The sequence below is a fragment of the Hylaeus anthracinus genome, unplaced genomic scaffold (genome assembly GCF_026225885.1).
Source record: "Hylaeus anthracinus isolate JK02 unplaced genomic scaffold, UHH_iyHylAnth1.0_haploid 12002, whole genome shotgun sequence".
In the NCBI taxonomy this organism is placed as follows: Eukaryota; Metazoa; Arthropoda; class Insecta; order Hymenoptera; family Colletidae; genus Hylaeus; species Hylaeus anthracinus.
This window is the reverse complement of record NW_026534349.1, coordinates 1,340,750-1,356,762: the sequence shown is the minus strand read 5'-3', so window position 1 is coordinate 1,356,762 and position 16,013 is coordinate 1,340,750. Positions and strand designations below refer to the sequence as shown.

General features: G+C 31.3%; 6 protein-coding genes across 15 annotated transcripts in view; 3 read left to right on the top strand and 3 right to left on the bottom strand.

Moving 5' to 3' along the window:
• Positions 1 to 198: 198 nt before the first annotated feature.
• LOC128891827 (prostatic acid phosphatase-like) lies at positions 199 to 3,398 on the bottom strand. The gene is made up of 7 exons (XM_054151671.1): positions 2,994 to 3,398; positions 2,723 to 2,821; positions 1,932 to 2,354; positions 1,715 to 1,838; positions 1,371 to 1,582; positions 1,116 to 1,296; positions 199 to 969 (listed from the first exon to the last, which is right to left on the bottom strand). Exons 1-7 carry the CDS (start codon positions 3,090 to 3,092, stop codon positions 845 to 847), a joined length of 1,263 nt encoding a protein of 420 aa, XP_054007646.1. The 5' UTR covers positions 3,093 to 3,398; the 3' UTR covers positions 199 to 844.
• Positions 2,969 to 10,235, top strand: LOC128891831 (uncharacterized). Of its 7 annotated transcripts, none has more exons than XM_054151674.1 (6): positions 2,969 to 3,080; positions 8,666 to 8,881; positions 8,979 to 9,133; positions 9,222 to 9,424; positions 9,494 to 9,710; positions 9,846 to 10,235. In XM_054151674.1, exons 1-6 carry the CDS (start codon positions 3,052 to 3,054, stop codon positions 9,902 to 9,904), a joined length of 879 nt encoding a protein of 292 aa, XP_054007649.1. In that variant the 5' UTR covers positions 2,969 to 3,051; the 3' UTR covers positions 9,905 to 10,235. The 7 variants fall into 7 exon arrangements, with proteins under 7 accessions (XP_054007649.1, XP_054007656.1, XP_054007655.1 ...); XM_054151681.1 differs by having other exon boundaries at positions 3,063 to 3,080; positions 8,680 to 8,881; XM_054151680.1 differs by lacking the exon at positions 2,969 to 3,080 and adding an exon at positions 7,619 to 7,731 and having other exon boundaries at positions 8,680 to 8,881.
• Positions 3,861 to 7,491, bottom strand: LOC128891828 (acyl-CoA-binding domain-containing protein 5). The gene is made up of 6 exons (XM_054151672.1): positions 7,223 to 7,491; positions 5,643 to 5,836; positions 5,392 to 5,554; positions 5,178 to 5,326; positions 4,744 to 5,094; positions 3,861 to 4,656 (listed from the first exon to the last, which is right to left on the bottom strand). The coding sequence occupies exons 1-6, from the start codon at positions 7,281 to 7,283 to the stop codon at positions 4,513 to 4,515; spliced, it is 1,062 nt and encodes a 353-aa protein (XP_054007647.1). The 5' UTR covers positions 7,284 to 7,491; the 3' UTR covers positions 3,861 to 4,512.
• A 33-nt stretch (positions 10,236 to 10,268) lies between the features above and the next one.
• On the top strand, positions 10,269 to 12,152 carry LOC128891830 (coiled-coil domain-containing protein 130 homolog). Its single transcript, XM_054151673.1, has 5 exons — positions 10,269 to 10,594; positions 10,668 to 10,991; positions 11,064 to 11,324; positions 11,399 to 11,531; positions 11,623 to 12,152. Exons 2-5 carry the CDS (start codon positions 10,680 to 10,682, stop codon positions 11,856 to 11,858), a joined length of 942 nt encoding a protein of 313 aa, XP_054007648.1. The 5' UTR covers positions 10,269 to 10,594; positions 10,668 to 10,679; the 3' UTR covers positions 11,859 to 12,152.
• An 18-nt stretch (positions 12,153 to 12,170) lies between these two features.
• Positions 12,171 to 13,037, bottom strand: LOC128891833 (ragulator complex protein LAMTOR4 homolog). 4 transcript variants are annotated; one of them, XM_054151685.1, is made up of 3 exons: positions 12,746 to 13,037; positions 12,575 to 12,653; positions 12,171 to 12,484 (listed from the first exon to the last, which is right to left on the bottom strand). In XM_054151685.1, exons 2-3 carry the CDS (start codon positions 12,644 to 12,646, stop codon positions 12,242 to 12,244), a joined length of 315 nt encoding a protein of 104 aa, XP_054007660.1. In that variant the 5' UTR covers positions 12,647 to 12,653; positions 12,746 to 13,037; the 3' UTR covers positions 12,171 to 12,241. The 4 variants fall into 4 exon arrangements, with proteins under 4 accessions (XP_054007660.1, XP_054007661.1, XP_054007659.1 ...); XM_054151686.1 differs by having other exon boundaries at positions 12,767 to 13,036; XM_054151684.1 differs by having other exon boundaries at positions 12,775 to 13,033.
• Positions 13,038 to 14,854: 1,817 nt separating this feature from the next.
• Positions 14,855 to 16,013, top strand: part of LOC128891819 (zinc finger protein 423) — an 83,689-nt gene continuing 82,530 nt past the window's right edge. The window contains exon 1 of the mRNA XM_054151649.1: positions 14,855 to 15,532. Within this exon, the coding sequence (XP_054007624.1) occupies positions 15,493 to 15,532 (40 nt within the window). The 5' untranslated portion in view covers positions 14,855 to 15,492. The remainder of the gene's footprint in view (positions 15,533 to 16,013) is intronic.

Sequence of the window (16,013 nt, the reverse complement as noted above, 5' to 3'; positions counted from 1 at the left end):
GGTTTTCATAAAAATAAGGACAGTGTTTTGGGATACAATAAACAACTAACCAAAAAGTATAAAATTATCAAAGTCAAATCTAAATTAATGGTGCTGATTTGGCATAAAATTTAAAACTTATGTACATACATTAGTACTACATAGTACAATTAATGTATGACATAAATATTTATAATATGCTTAAAGGATAAAATAACGTGTAGTAAATAATATTTATTCTCAGCTAATGAATACAAATTAACATCGTTATTATAGAATATTTATAAACAAATTTTCATCTCTTGACAATAGATCAACAAGTATGAAATTCAATTTGTATCAACTTTTCTCTTTGCTGTCAATTATTATTAATACTAAATCTTTTTCAATGCTTAAATTTCTTTTACAATAAATTTGTAAACTATTACATGCCTCATCACAGACCACTTTCTTATGCTTCTAAAAATCAATTTAAGTATCGTACCCCTTTGTAATCACACAGTGTTAGGAACCTAGTACTCCTTTATCAAGCTAGTGAGGGTCATTACAAACGTTATAAAAACAGCCTTGGTTCCAACAATTAGTTAGAAATGTATACGGCCACTAAATGTTTGACAGGATATACAATACATTCTTGTTTGCTCACTGAAATATTTTATCACTAATAAAAAAGTACAAATATCATAAAACTTTTGAAATGTTTTATGCATGATGCTCAGCCTTTTTGTGTCAGTAATTTATTCGCTATTATGTTAAAATTAAATAAGAGTTTATCGTTTATCTTGGCATTCCTAATTATTTTGTTATGAAGACACTGATTATCACAATAAAAAAAAATATATCATTTTTAGCAATACCACATCCATTATATAGGATCTGTCGTTAAACGAAGATAATACTGATTATGTTCTCGTTTGTAATGCCAATAAAAAAAGCCAATTACAGATAAAATTAATAAAACTAACATCAGTATAGAAGATGTCAGAATTGCTGAAACAGAAAATCAAATTTTATTAATTTAATTTTAAAATCCATACATCTATAAAACAATCATTATTGTTTGATCATATGCAAAATAAAGAAACGATATCTAGACATAGATTAAAAGCCAAGATTTTAATACAATGCAAATTTACCAATAACTGCAGTTGTATTTATATTGTAACCAAATTTATCCCAATCCATAGAACATTCTTTTTCCCAATTTACAGGAATAATATCTTTTGTTAGGGCAATAAACTGATTTAAAGGACATAATGCAATACAACCAGGCAATGTTAAAAGATGTGGTTCCAAACTAGAATTTTTATAAGAAACCTGAAAAACATATCAATTATATATAAAATTTGTATGGCTTATATAATCATTTTTTATTCTAAATAAATACTCACAGTTACAAAATACTGATTTTTCAAATTTACTCTTAATTCTATAAGAACCATAGCAGTGTATGGTGGGCAATGAGGGTCAAATAAATTCAAAGTCATTAACATGTTTGCCACAGTTTCGTCATGAGCACTATACATCCACACTTTTCTATTTGGTACTAATGCATTTTTCGATTTTTTCTCCATATGATCTATCATTTCTCCCAATAAATTCCCTATCATCATGTTTTATGCAAATGAAAAGTGATACAAAATGTATACATTAATGATCACATATTACATATCATAAAAATACAAACTATGCAGAACTTATATGCATAAAAGGTATTGTAACAAAGAAAGCGTACCTGATTTTAATCTTTGAAGTATTTTATTATAAGTATCAGTTGTAAAACTTTTTGCAGCAAGAGGTTCCAGTTTATTGGGAAACACTGATTTTGTCCATTCTGGTAATGTCTTGTTATAAAGATTCTATGACAAGCATATATACTTAACTTTGTTAAATGTATTAATGAATTAGATTAATAAAACTTGACATAATTAACGATACAAATGATATCTTACCTCAATAAATAGTGTATCATAAAGTTCTGCAACTGTTCTTAAAGATGAAATTTTATTTCCTGATTTTTTTGTTAAATATGCATATAAGTCTTTATTTTCTTCATTTATACGTTTTATTTCTGGAGAATTAAGAACTTTTTGTAATTCATAATTATATTTGGGACAATACTTTTCAGCAGCTAGCACATTGTCCTTATCCTTGGGAATAGTATGCACTGGAATAGGCATCCATTGAATACTGTCCCATACTTGATTACCACTTGGTGGATATAGGCCAGCAAGATGTGATTCTGCTGACATTAAAGTGCGATCTACATCGGTACTTTGCACATAGATATCATATGGAGAGTACAAGTTGTTTAGAAGGTGTGAATAACGTTTGCGGAGCCAACGACCAAGCAGTAAATGTTGATGTTTCCCAAGCTGTATACCACATAATAAATTTATTAGTGGACATTTTAATATTCCAGAATTGAGAGATGATATTTCAACATAGAAATAAAGAAGTTCTGCTAATCTGCATAATTTCATTTATTATTTCAAATACGTCTTTATTTTATGCAGAGGAATATTTTATTGTATTCTATATATTTTTAATATAATATAATATACATAAATGTATCTTACAAAATGTTTGACAAGGTTTTTTTTGTTCAAACAAAACTATCTACTAAGCACAGAGATTTTATAAATTACAATATAATATTTTCTGAATATCCTTTGTCTAAAGAATGAACGTATAGAAAGTTCTTAGAATTATAATGTGCATACAATGATAAATATTAACTTACGTTTGTTAATTGTCCATATGGAACAGGCCAAATACTTTGATTATTATAAGGGTCATTAGTATAAGAATGTGAAGGTGTCCTGTCTCCATGTCTATACAACTACAAAATAAATAAATAATTTAGATAAATTAAATTGTCTACACCATACAGTTCCTTATGGCGATTTAAATTAAATGCAATTTTTTAACGTTTAATGTACAATTAGAAGATAAAATGTTATTTAAATTTATTCATATGTTTGATTTCAGAAGAGTAGAAACTTCAAACTTACGACATTTCCGAAAATAATAGTTCCCAAGTCTGTCTCCTCTGCACGCAAAACGTTAATAATGGCTAATGCCAGGATTATGATGAGCAGGTATGTACTCATTTCTTTTTCGATTTGCGTTACACTTTCTGACCTCTAATAAAGAGGTTTCGTGTGGAAATTGAATAAAGCATCGATCTATTGATTACCACAACCTGTGGAATACTGTAGCAATCTTAACATCTTCCGAAAAACAAGACGTATGTTTTGCTTTTATCGGATGTGTTACAGATTACGTGTGCGAAATCGCACTCGAAACACAACAACACGAATCTGCAAAAATCCTATAGTTGCGAAATTTGTCCTGATGTTTTGTTGTCGCCAATATCATTCCCCACCATCCTTGAGTTATACGGGAGTAGGTTACTCACTTTGACAGTGGTACTCATATTATATCTAGATCTCTCTCGGAAAAATGTTTTATTTTGAACCTTGCACGTATAATATCTGCTTTCGTTTGAACTTTAGAATGTCCGATAAATTAAATGAAGACATCACTCTAACGATTACAACTTAATTGTTGATTTCTAAAAATATTTAAATTTTTAATTGTGACCTATTCAAGATACGTAATTGGACATAATCGAAATCAATTTGATAATTACAGCAAGCAGTTTATTACATGAATACAAAGTGATACATGTTACTTTCACATATCAATCATTTTTTAATATTCTCTTTTGTAAAGTATGATTATTCAAATCCTGAATGAAAGTACAGTTTCATATCGTTTCATTTAAATTATTTAAAATAAGAAATATTAACTTCGCGAAGGAATTGCACGAGGTAATTATTTACGAGAGGTAACAAATAACAGTCATTGTTTTAACATATAATTAAAAATTGTAGTATATTTTTATACAACGTCTGTACATAAACTTGATAATACACCTATTTTCAACTTAAAATTACATGAAAAAAAGATCGGAAGGATTTCATTGTATCATTGCGAACGGTAATAATACCATTTTAGATAGATTACAATTTTCTTTATATATAAAAAACATTGCACGTTGTATTTAGTTCTATCTTACACCGTTAACCTGAATTCACAATATAAAATTCGTATATAATCTTTGTTTCTATATTACAATATATGAATATGTAATAACTATTTATAATACATATAAGTCACCTTAGATACCAGATTAATTCAACTATTTTATCTTATAAACATACAGAGAGTAATTAAGTTAATCTTTCTGTACACACTATGCAGCCGTATATAAGCAACTTATGAAATTAAAAACTTGTATACAATTAATTCCTTTACTGTGATCGTTTCCTATACAAAAGGGGGATCACGTTGTTCTTTATTTTTCTGCCGAATTTACGTTTGAATGGTAAAAGTTTAATTTCGGGATATATCTCATAAAAAACATCTCTACCCGCCAATATTTAAGAACCTCTGTTGTTTGCATCCCATGTTACCTAACGATAAGTAATGGAATATACTCTGAATAAAACAACAATAACATTTCAATCACAGTCTCCGCTGACGATAACGTTGTGTAACAGATATAAAAAAGTGTGCTACAAAGGGCCACAAAATTAATAGCGCAAATAATCGCGGTGAACACTCAGGCAAAGGCCACCACTTCGGACACGAAGTTGTTGTAGGCTGCTTCTGCAATAATAATTCATTATTTAAATATAACAATTGCGGTAATTAGATACAATAATGACAATAAATATAATAGTAAAAGGCGCTTACTATTTGTGGTGCTAATGCTTGTAATGCTCGACCTTCTAAGCTGCGTACTCTAGCCGTTATTCTATCTAAATCTCGTTGCAAATTTTGCATTGTTGTAGCTATCTGATTGAAAAACTCAGCATTGCATTTTTCATCTTTTTTACTCCGTTGTCGGCCTCTTTCTTGTTTAGTGTCTGTAACTGGCTCTGTGCAGTTATTCACATTGACATATCCATTGGTTGATTCCGAAGGATTCTCCTTTGAAACAACGGACTCGCTAATAGTATCGTTAGTAACATTCAATCCATTAGATACTTTTTGAGTGGAAGTGGAAGTTTTTATCGTTTCCTTCTGTGACCGTTCTGGAGCTGACTATAAGTAAAAGATCAATTCCAGTCTTACAGATCAAAATTAAAAATTATTGTTGCGTATTCTTCGTGATACCAGGAGCTTACTTCAACGGTATCTATAAATTCTTCTTCTTCCCCATCCGTATCTGGTGGTAATGGACTTGCACTGTTGCTACTAGCTGGGCTAGTTTCCAAACTACTTACAATGTGTCGAGTCACATTGCAAACTCTGTGTGGTGATGTTTCTCTAGATGCTGCAAAAAAAAAAAATAATTATTCCTTAATAACATATATACTATTGATGTCTACAAATACTGACCCAAAGGTGAACCAGACAATGGTGAGCCAGGTTGTGAACGTATACGTTCTAAAACAGGCCCAACAAGTAATTCCAAATCCTCTGCTGGAACACTTTCATAAAATGTGTCTAAACTGCCCAGAAAAGTAGCCACTTTGTCTGTGTAAGACATTGTTTCAACAATCTATCAAATTGTATATGTAAAACATTAAGCAATTACTTTTAAATTTTAAGTTATGAATAATGGAATTATATTTGTTTCTAAAGTCAACCTTTTTCAATTCTTCCACATAATTGTTCATAGCTTCTGTTTTACTCATATTGCCTAAACGTGTCCAAGCATCCCACTTTGCTTTCTTAACCACTTCCCAGAAAGCAGGCTTTGGCTGTTGGCATGGCCCCTCTGTTGCTTGTTTAAAGTATGCATAAAAACGTAACATAATTTCATTGCTAGGTTGATATGCTCCTACAACATAGAAAAACACATTAAGTAATATACAAATAAATTATGGATTTTCAATTAAAGAAAAACTCAAGATCACTGCTACCACTGTACTATGTTTGCTACAACATTATTAGGAATAATAATTTTTCTTGTAAGGTCAAGAAACCCACTATGTATAATAACAAGATCATTTTGCATTGAAAGGACTTTGATCATACAGCAAACAAAAAACATAATAAAATTTTATATTAGCAATCATTTCCTTTTGTAGCTGTATTTCTAAATGAAAGATTTAAAAGCAAAAAATTAAATTTTACTTAAAATAATATAGTATATTGACATCTATTATTTTTTTAAATTAAAGTAAGTAGTGTAACAAGAACAGGAACATTTTTGTAACGAACACTATTGTTAATAAATCTCTAAAAATTCTAGTTATATTTGTGGTCACTCAAGGGGAACGTTCCAGTTTGAAACACAAAGTGCCGTTCACCTATTCCTGTTCTGTTAGAAAGTGAAATGAGAACACTCACACATCTACTTAGAATAAATGGAAAGTACATTTCCCCATCTATGAATTTAATAACAGTGAACAGATGCATTGCTTTTAATGCGATGTCAAAATATAGTTTGAGAATTGTTAAATGCAGAAAGTCTGTTTAAATAAAAATTACATTTGTAGATGAAATACAAATGGGAAGTTGTATATATTACTGCAGTTCTTATCAAAATTTATATGACAAGTTTCATATATTTAAGACAAGTTTCATATTTTCACAAACATATAAACATGTACTTATCTGCAAAGATAAGAGATATAGAAGACACATTCAGGCACAGATATGTTAATATAAATAAGTTTTAGAACTTTTCATTATGTACTTTTGTTTATTAATTTAGTTAACATTAACGATTTACAAAATATATTTTTTTCGTGTATATTTAAATGAGTGTCGAATAAACTGCATGACAATACGAACGAAACAATGCTAATTAATAATATCATGACCTATACGACGTAAATTTTTGTTTGTTCAATGCCGATAAATATTTTGTCAAGTCAGGCATGAACTTTGTACGATTGCTTTACAAGCATTTATAATTGATATGCACAAAGTAAATAATGCAAATATTCTCAAATCGTATATTACTAATTAAAAAATCAAAAAACTCGTTTGACAGGTCTCGAGCGAATGAAAAAAAAACTCTATATGAAAGAAAAAGAAGACAGAACAGAGAACACTCTGCGTGTTGTATTTCGTTAAGTGTTTGCTCTTTGAATAGCATAACTCATGGAATAAATGGAAGACAACGAAAGCGATGAAATGTACGAAAAAATAATGAATAGTGATAGGATAGGATATCTAACCAGACAAGTCGAATTAATTAATTGTCTATAAAGTTTACCATTCTTTGGCAGACTTCTGATCACATTAACGGCCGCGTGAAACTTTTCTTCTGTCGTCATGGCAAAATCCGTAGTTTTCAAACAGACAAGATATTCACGCTTGATTACCTTCCACGTTACTTCGTTCTCGTTAGTATCGACCACTTCTAACAAATGCGGTCAGTGTATTTTCAAACGGAGACACCGACGATAAAAAAACAAATTGAAAAATTAACTTACGAAACGAATGATAAATCGGTATGAACGCGGTACGAAAGGAAAATGACAGATAACCGATTGATGACTGGCGATCCGCGATCGTCCGACGGAGATCGTACTATTGTACATTCACGATGGCGCATGCGTGTGATCGTGTAGCACTTTAACTCCCTTCCTTTTCGCAGTCGGCCACCGCTTGCTTTCAGGGCCAGTGTTCTGTATTGCAATTTCATAATGACATTAATTGAAATCAAAATATTTTAAATATATACTATTTTAAGTAGTAGAGGCTAACGTGGATGAAAATAAAGTAGGATAGTATTTTCTTCATTCTATGAGAATTGAAAACACGAAGTCGTTTTATTGTCAAAGTTGATGGTTTCATCGTTAATTATAAAATGTCACTGTACGATCACCCCAAGGAAATTGTTTCCTTTCTTTCAATTTAGAGAAATTAGTTATTTGTGCGATTTATATTTGTATCAGGATACTTTATGTACCCATCGTTGTTGGGACTACGTACAGAGTTGTGTTTATTGTATAATATTAGACTGTCGTCTTTTTTTGCACATGCGCGCTGAAAATGATGTCAGTAATGTGCTTTGATCGAATAAAAAGGGGTGTCCTAGAGACTTTCTTTTTTTTTAATGTAACTGCACGAAAATGACGCATACCCGGGTTCTCTGCCTGGATCTAGTAGAGAACTCAATGTAAAATGTGTGCACATACGTAAAAGAGTTACATTTTTGTAAGTTGGTAATACGCCGTTGTTAGAGAGTGTGCAAATGCATCTTGCACCAAGCTTGTCTATGCATGTTTATACAGACGATTGTAGTGTTGATATAAATTAGTGTAACGAAAGAGATTTAATAAACGAAAGAGATCTAACAAACGAAAGAGATCTAGTAAACGAAAAGAGATCTCAATATTTTATACACGATACAGAAAAATGGTGAACTTTTAGTATCGACCTGTTAATCTGTGTATATATGTATCACGTGTTTGTCTAGATTTAGTGAAAGTGTACACTAAGAGTATAAAGATTTTTATCTCACAATACCATAACTGAAAAAAGTACATTACTATATCTCAAGTAAGCTTGAAGATCTTAAACTCTTGAAATCATAGTATTAACAAAAAATAATTTAAACTAATGTACAAAATTCTTTTATATAATTTATATGCCTATTGATGTATCTTTCATTTGATCTATAAAGAAGTATCATTTGTGTTTCAATCAACAGACGTAAATTTGCAGAAGACATGACATCACTTGGTCGTGGTCGTGGTCGTGGATGGGCTCAATATGATAAAGATTCATTGCGAAAACCAGGAGAGTCATTATGTACCAAGGATACTGATTATGCCAATCTTATTCATATTGTCAATGGTATCACTGCAGAAAATTTAGAACAACAAGTTATAAAATTTACACAGCTTATCAATAACGACAATCTAGTGTAATATATCACAGCTTACTGTACTATTTTTTATTATGACCTATAATAATAATAATTTTTTAAACATTTGGAGTAATTTAATTCATATAAATTATAGAAATATAAGTAATAAACTTCATGAACATGCTGTGAACAATAGAGAATTTGGACCTAAGTTAATAGCATTATGTCACTATCCTTTGCTCAACAAACATCATTCTGATGAAAATCTACGAAAACTTTTAATAAGTAAATTACAAGATCAATATGAAAGTATGTTTCATTTTTTTATTTAGAGTAATATTTTATATGAATGTATACATTGATTAATTTAAGCTTCTTTACTACATTTTGATTTTAGGAAGAATAGAATTGAGACAAGAGTATACAGTGACACAGTTTTGTAATACTGTTTCTTTATTTTCCTGTTTCTTGCAGCATATCCATAAACATTCAAATTTACAATTCTTATTTTATAATAAACTAAATACTGCATTATTAGATTACATGGAAATGTTGCTAGAAACAGCTTCTGAACAGGAAATTAAAACTTTCACAGAACAAGTATGTATTTGAATTTCACCTTTTTATTTTATTTGTATTAATTTTACTAGACAGACATTGTGTTTTCAGATAATTATTCATGGAAAATATATATTTGAAAATGATAAACAGAAATGTAATAGCTTCATGATCATTCCAAGGCAAATATTAATCAAGGAAAATTTATCTCCTGAAACTCGCGAAATGTTATTATACTCTATAGATTTAGTCACTCACAACTTCAACCCACTTCCTCAAAATTTACTGACATTTTACGAACAACGATTGGGCACAGATTTTATACAACGTAAAATGAATTTTTTTTATAACAAGTAATATTTAACCTGTAGATGGTTAAAAAATTGAATGAGAATAGTGATTTTAGAAGGTAATGCTTTGGAACATGAGTTAAGTGAGCAGAAGAATTTGTCTATGTTTTTAGATAAAGGAAGTTTAAGAGCAATTCGAGGCTCAGGAGCAGCAGATGCTGCAAATGAATAAAGGAAACGTACAAAATCTACAAGGAATGGTATAGTGTTCATATATTCATCAAACCAAGCAACAACACTTCCGCAAGTATTTAAATATAATAACAGTTCAAGTGTAACAAAAATAAGAAAAATATTAATCGAATCTTCTCTATATTCAAATGTCATACAACTGCACTTTATAAGTCAGTTGTAATGTATAGATATATTTCGAATTTTAGATGTGAAAAAATCACGTAAATATCACATATACTGTATGTAATTTATTTATCTTATTGACAATTTATTGACACGTTTGTTTTTAAGTCTGCTAAGAAATATGAACAATAAAGATCGTATATATACATGTGTTCATTAATTGAAAAAGTTTTTAGTTAATAAGTCCGTAATAGTTTATTTAAAATTACCTGCTAGATTTGACAAGATTATTTTAAAATATAAGAATAGATTAGAAGGAATCTGAGATTGAGATTTAAAAAGAGGAGCTTGCCAATAGTTCGATAGATGGCATGCCGGTAGCATGGTAGATTTATCGCATTTTTGTGACAACCAAATGCCAGGTCTGATCACCTGATCAAGTGAGGTTAGATTCTTTAAACAACTAAAAGAAGTTTTATTTTCTTTTATGTAAAAAAGAAGAAAATCTGCTTAAAAAATACAGAAGAAGGAACAAGGTATCGCATACAAATACTAAACTGTTGATGTACGTATTAATAGGTTAGTTTCGTAAAAATTTTGTACTGTATATTACATTCTATATTCATTAGTTTATTTAGTTTTATAGAACAATGGGGGAACGTAAAGGAACAAACTTGTACTATCCACCGGATTATGATCCGCGTATTGGTGGACTCAATAAATTTCTTGGTACCCATGCATTACGTGAGAGAGCACGTAAACTTCACATGGGTATCCTTATTATTAGATTTGAGATGCCATATAATATATGGTGTGAAGGATGTGGAAATCATATAGGAATGGGTGTTCGTTACAATGCAGAGAAGAAAAAGATTGGAATGTATTACAGCACACCTCTTTATCAGTTTCGCATGAAATGTCATCTCTGTGATAATCATTTTGAGATAAAAACTGATCCTGCAGTAAGATTTCTTTTATAAGTAATTCATGACTTTTAATTGAACAGAATTTAATGAACATATTTTGTTTCTCAGAATTTAGACTACGTGATAGTAAGTGGCGCAAGACGTCAAGAAAATCGATGGGATCCTAAAGAAAATGAGCAAGTTGTACCAGAAACAAAGGAAGTATCTTGTAGACTGTACGATGATGCAATGTATAAATTAGAACATGGGCTAGAAGACAAAAAAGTAGCAAAGTCGCGCGACCCTTCCTTGGAAAGTGCAATAGCATTGAAAGAAGCTACATGGAAAGATGATTATACTTCAAATTGTGCACTGCGCTCAGCATTTAGAGTATGATTCTTTGTTATACATAATTATTCTATATTGTCATAGTTGTTAATAATGATCTATCTATTGCCTTCTAGACGAGGAAAAAGGAATTACAGAAAAAGCAAGGTATTGATCATATGTTGCTTAAAAAAAGTGGCTTAAATATCGATCTAGTAAATGAACACGAAGATGACGTGAAGTTGGCTAAGTTACTAATGCATAAAAAAGGTATAGCGATTTGGATAATAAACTTTTAAAAAATTTGTATTCACGTTTATTTTGGCAAATTATTACAATATTTGTTTTTTTTATATTTCAGACATAAAAAAAAATGGACACAATCCTTTGAAGCGACTGGTTTCCATTGTGCGCTACAGAAATAAGTCAAGAAAATCATTACATTCTACATCGATCAACGATGTCAAGAAACAGAAAAATCAAACACCAAAGCTACCAGAGTTGAACCAAGCACCTTCAACATCAAAAACAGCCACTAGTACATTAAGTACGTCGCTGGTTACCTACGATAGTTCCGATACAGATAATGATTCATAGTCTTTTCTATTTGTAAAAAAAATATGTAATATACTGTAATTTATGTATCTAATTAATACAATTTTTACTGTTTTGTTTAGTAAACATAATGTATCATATTTATATACGATGATTTAACGTTCGTAGTGATGTAACAAGCGAAAGTATGTAATTCCTTATTTCATAGAAATTTTTGGCATTGTTAACTAGAAGTTGTACCTTTTTTAGATTTCAGGTTCCCCTTTCTTTCCATTCGGAAGTTATCAATTACTAACATGTATATGTATTTTATTTTTTCGTCGTTTTGGGTTATTTTAGAGAGTACACTTTGAGTATAGAAATTTACTTCATATTCGTATATTTATAAATAATCTTATTTTGATACAGTTCTGCAATATTTTTATTTATAGATCAACAAGAGGTTGCTGTTCCATACTTGTAGTAGTGGCAGACACTAATCTCTTCTTTACTACATGAATCTTTTTATTTGAAAGACAAATGATGTAACAGTGGTCAGAATATGTTATGGAAATCTTATCGAAAGTTTCATTGCTGGGAAATCCTTTGGGATCAATTTTATTAGTTAATGTGACTAAACCTACGATAATGTTTGCAATTTTTTCATCATTTTCCAGTTCACCTCCAGACTAAAACAATACAGTAGTATTTATTACTTGTGTAATTTTATGGAAAGGCTAATGTATGTAACAATTTTTCTAACGGCATACAAAAATTACCGTTAATACAGCACCATCCTCTGTCAAAATTAAATATCCAATTTGATCTGGGATTCGTTCCAGGAAGACCATGTTTTGTCTGTGAATTCAAAAGTCAGGGATCAAATCTGTATTTCGTAAGCAAACAATGTTGATACAACGCAAAAATATTTTTTTCAGCCACTCACATACTTCTTACTGTCAAGTGCGTACGTTCTAACCTGTTTTAAGGAAATCTTAACAAAGACTTCGACAAGGGTAACGAGTACTTTCGATTTACAAACAATTGGTAAATTATTAAGAAGGTTGAATAATTCGAGCAAAGTTCATAATTTAATCACACTGAAACTGAAACAAAATAAAAGCAAATAATGAACTGTCATAACAAGCAACTGTAGACACAATTCATACAATAGTTTTATAGAGACGAAACTGTTGTCGGAATCTTTGACGTTGGTGTTCTTGTATTGAAGCCTCCTAATGGATTCCTGACTAAGGTATATTCGTACTAATTTATTCTAGTTTTACTGAGTAAGATTACCATCATACAAAAGTGTATTTCAGAAACGGATTTATCGACCCAGTGAGAAATGACTTGGTGAATCACCAGGAACCAGGACGGTGACTCTGGGAAACTTATTCAAAGTATCGAAGTACATAAGGACCATTAATTCGCGAATCTTGCCCACTACAGTTAATAATTAAACAAATACATTTACACATTGAATATTAGTAGTATTGCTGTAAAATCAAGGTATTTATTAAGGTTTAATCTTTGAGATGTATGGAATAACTGATGGCGTATAATACGTGGCACCATAAAAGTGTGATAAATTATTGGGAAATTAAACGTCGACCTGATACTTTTTTCCTTTTACAAATACGCATTGACAATGTTATTCCATATATTTTTGAAAATTCAAATTTTAACGAGAAGTTGTAGTTTTTTCCCCACTCTCCGTTTAGTGGCGCGAGATTCGGGTCCAGTCGGGTCCATTCGGGTCCATTCGGGTCCATTCGGGTCCTAGTCGTGGGAGGTCGCCATTCATCGTCATTCGTTCTGTGGAAATTGACGTGTTAAGACGTATCGAGTATTTCGCAATTAATTAAGTATTTATCTTCTACCTATTACTATCAAATCGTTTCTAACTGCTAATATTACTCTCATTTACTCTTTTTTGGTACTTTGAATCATTATTGATAGAATTTTACCTATAAATTCAATCAGTATAATGGGAGAAGTTCAACCGGTTCGCGGCCTTTTTCTCCATTCGATGTCAATTAATAATTCTTCCTTAAATTAAATTACAATCTTTCGGGAATTATTTCGAGCTCAGTTGTTCTTTTGTTTATAATATAGGAGGATTTGTATGAGCAAACATGTCTTCAGCTAGCTGTCTTCCTCTGTTACAGGTTTGATGATTGAAATTCAAATGCGAGGGTGGCTTCGACGCCATGATGGATTCTGTCTAATTCGCGCGGGATTTCAAGAGTTGTGGTAGAACTTGCAACTTATTCAAACGAAAAGGTAATATATTCGTTTATATTTTTATTGTCTTTTGTATTAATTTAAAAAAAATGTGATAAATATGAGTATCTACGTACTCTTTATTTAATTAGCCCCACTAATTATATAATATAAACGAACATTCATATGTAGTCTAAAATTTTATCATCGATAGTTTAAAAGTTATCAAAAACTTTCAATAGTTTCAAATGCATTCTTTCCGTTTTAAAGTTATATCCCTAGAATTATAATTGCAGAAATTCATTATATTTTGTGCTACTTTACAAATTCGTATCTCGTCCCTTGCGTTCGCGAGCCCAGCAGAGTCACTACGATGTTTTATCGACAAGGCAGATGTAGACTACTCGATTTCAAACTGCGATCGGTAAGTTTGCCACATACATACATACATACTAAGGTAAAATATCCCGCACTTGAATCTCTTTAAACTGGTATTATTTAAAAATATTTGCTATAAATATAAATAGTAACTGCATTTAATCATCGATTAATACTTTTGCAAGTGATAGTTATAGATATTTTTAACATTGAAACTGAAATTTTAATCATTTTTTCAATACACTTCAAAAGCTTGTACAAAATAGTTAAGTCATAATAATAAGTAATAATTAAGTCAATATTTATTTGCCAAAATCGAAGTAAATCATGATGTACTTTGAAATGTGTTCAAGCCCTGAGTATTTTACTCCATATTTTCCAGTTTCCAATAGTGTCGTAAGACTCAGGTCCTAATCGACAAAAAAGACAGCATACTTGTCTTAGGCTAGTATAGTATTGTACAGTTACGAACCGCTGCTCTATACCAAAGGGACAGGGTATTGCGCAGGGCTGTTATCAGCGGATATCACGCGTGCGCAATGCCGTCCCAGTGGTTCTCTGCGCTAGCCTTGTTGCGGTATCAGATACGCAGTCATTCGTTGCGCGACTCTCGAGCGCGTTAGTTGTTTGCTCATCGGTGGTACCGTCCTCACGTTATACCCACTTCTCGGTCCACGACGGGACCACGTGGTTTCCGTTACATGAACGACCGTTTTCAATGAAATTTTTCGTCGCGTTTTTCTCGACATTTATTCGTTCGCGCGATCAAATCGTCTCGCGTGAACACGCATTCTTTCCCAAGAAATTATTTTTCGCTGTAATGGTTACTTACATAACTAGAAACTTATTACTTGTTCGAATTGGCGCGATGTTTGTTCTCGTCGCGGTTACTTTGTTCGCAATCGAGTTTCGTTGAACGATGCAAGTCTTCGAAAAAGGCTGTTTGTTTTTCGTCGACGTGTGCAGTTTTCTGAAAGGCACTGTTTTGGTGCGCGAACGGATCGAGTTCCGAGGAAGTGCGAAATGTGACTGAATTGTTTCTTGCTGATCTATCAGTTACGATCCGATTGTCGAAGTGACGCTCCACGTTGCTATGTCTAGAAGGAAGCAGGCGAAACCGCGATCTCTCAAACGTGAGTAACAATTCTGTCTGATATCAGACGTGACGATCGACGTATGTTGACTTTACCAAAATTTGTGATGGTTGCCGTGTGAGTAGGGTTACCGACTGTACTGTTTCAACACTTTATCTATCGGGAGCTTAGTTATGGGATGTTTAATTCCTAATATTTACCTACGGGAACCTATTAACACTTTACCGACTAGTAGGTTTATTAATCGACTTTTTGTTATGGCAACCAATATTTTATTTATCACTGAGTTAGTATCGTGTGCTCTCACCGTTATATGGATAATGGAAAATTATATAAATATTAATTAGAAAACGATCCTAGTAGATAAAATAAATATTGCACGATACTAATGTTTTGAAAATAAATAATATCGTTTAATTGTATGTTCTAAACGCTAGTTCTCGGTAAAGTGTTAATTGTGTACTTACAGTGGTCAATTTTCAGCCATCGAAACTTTTTTATAAGTGTACAATTAAAGAGG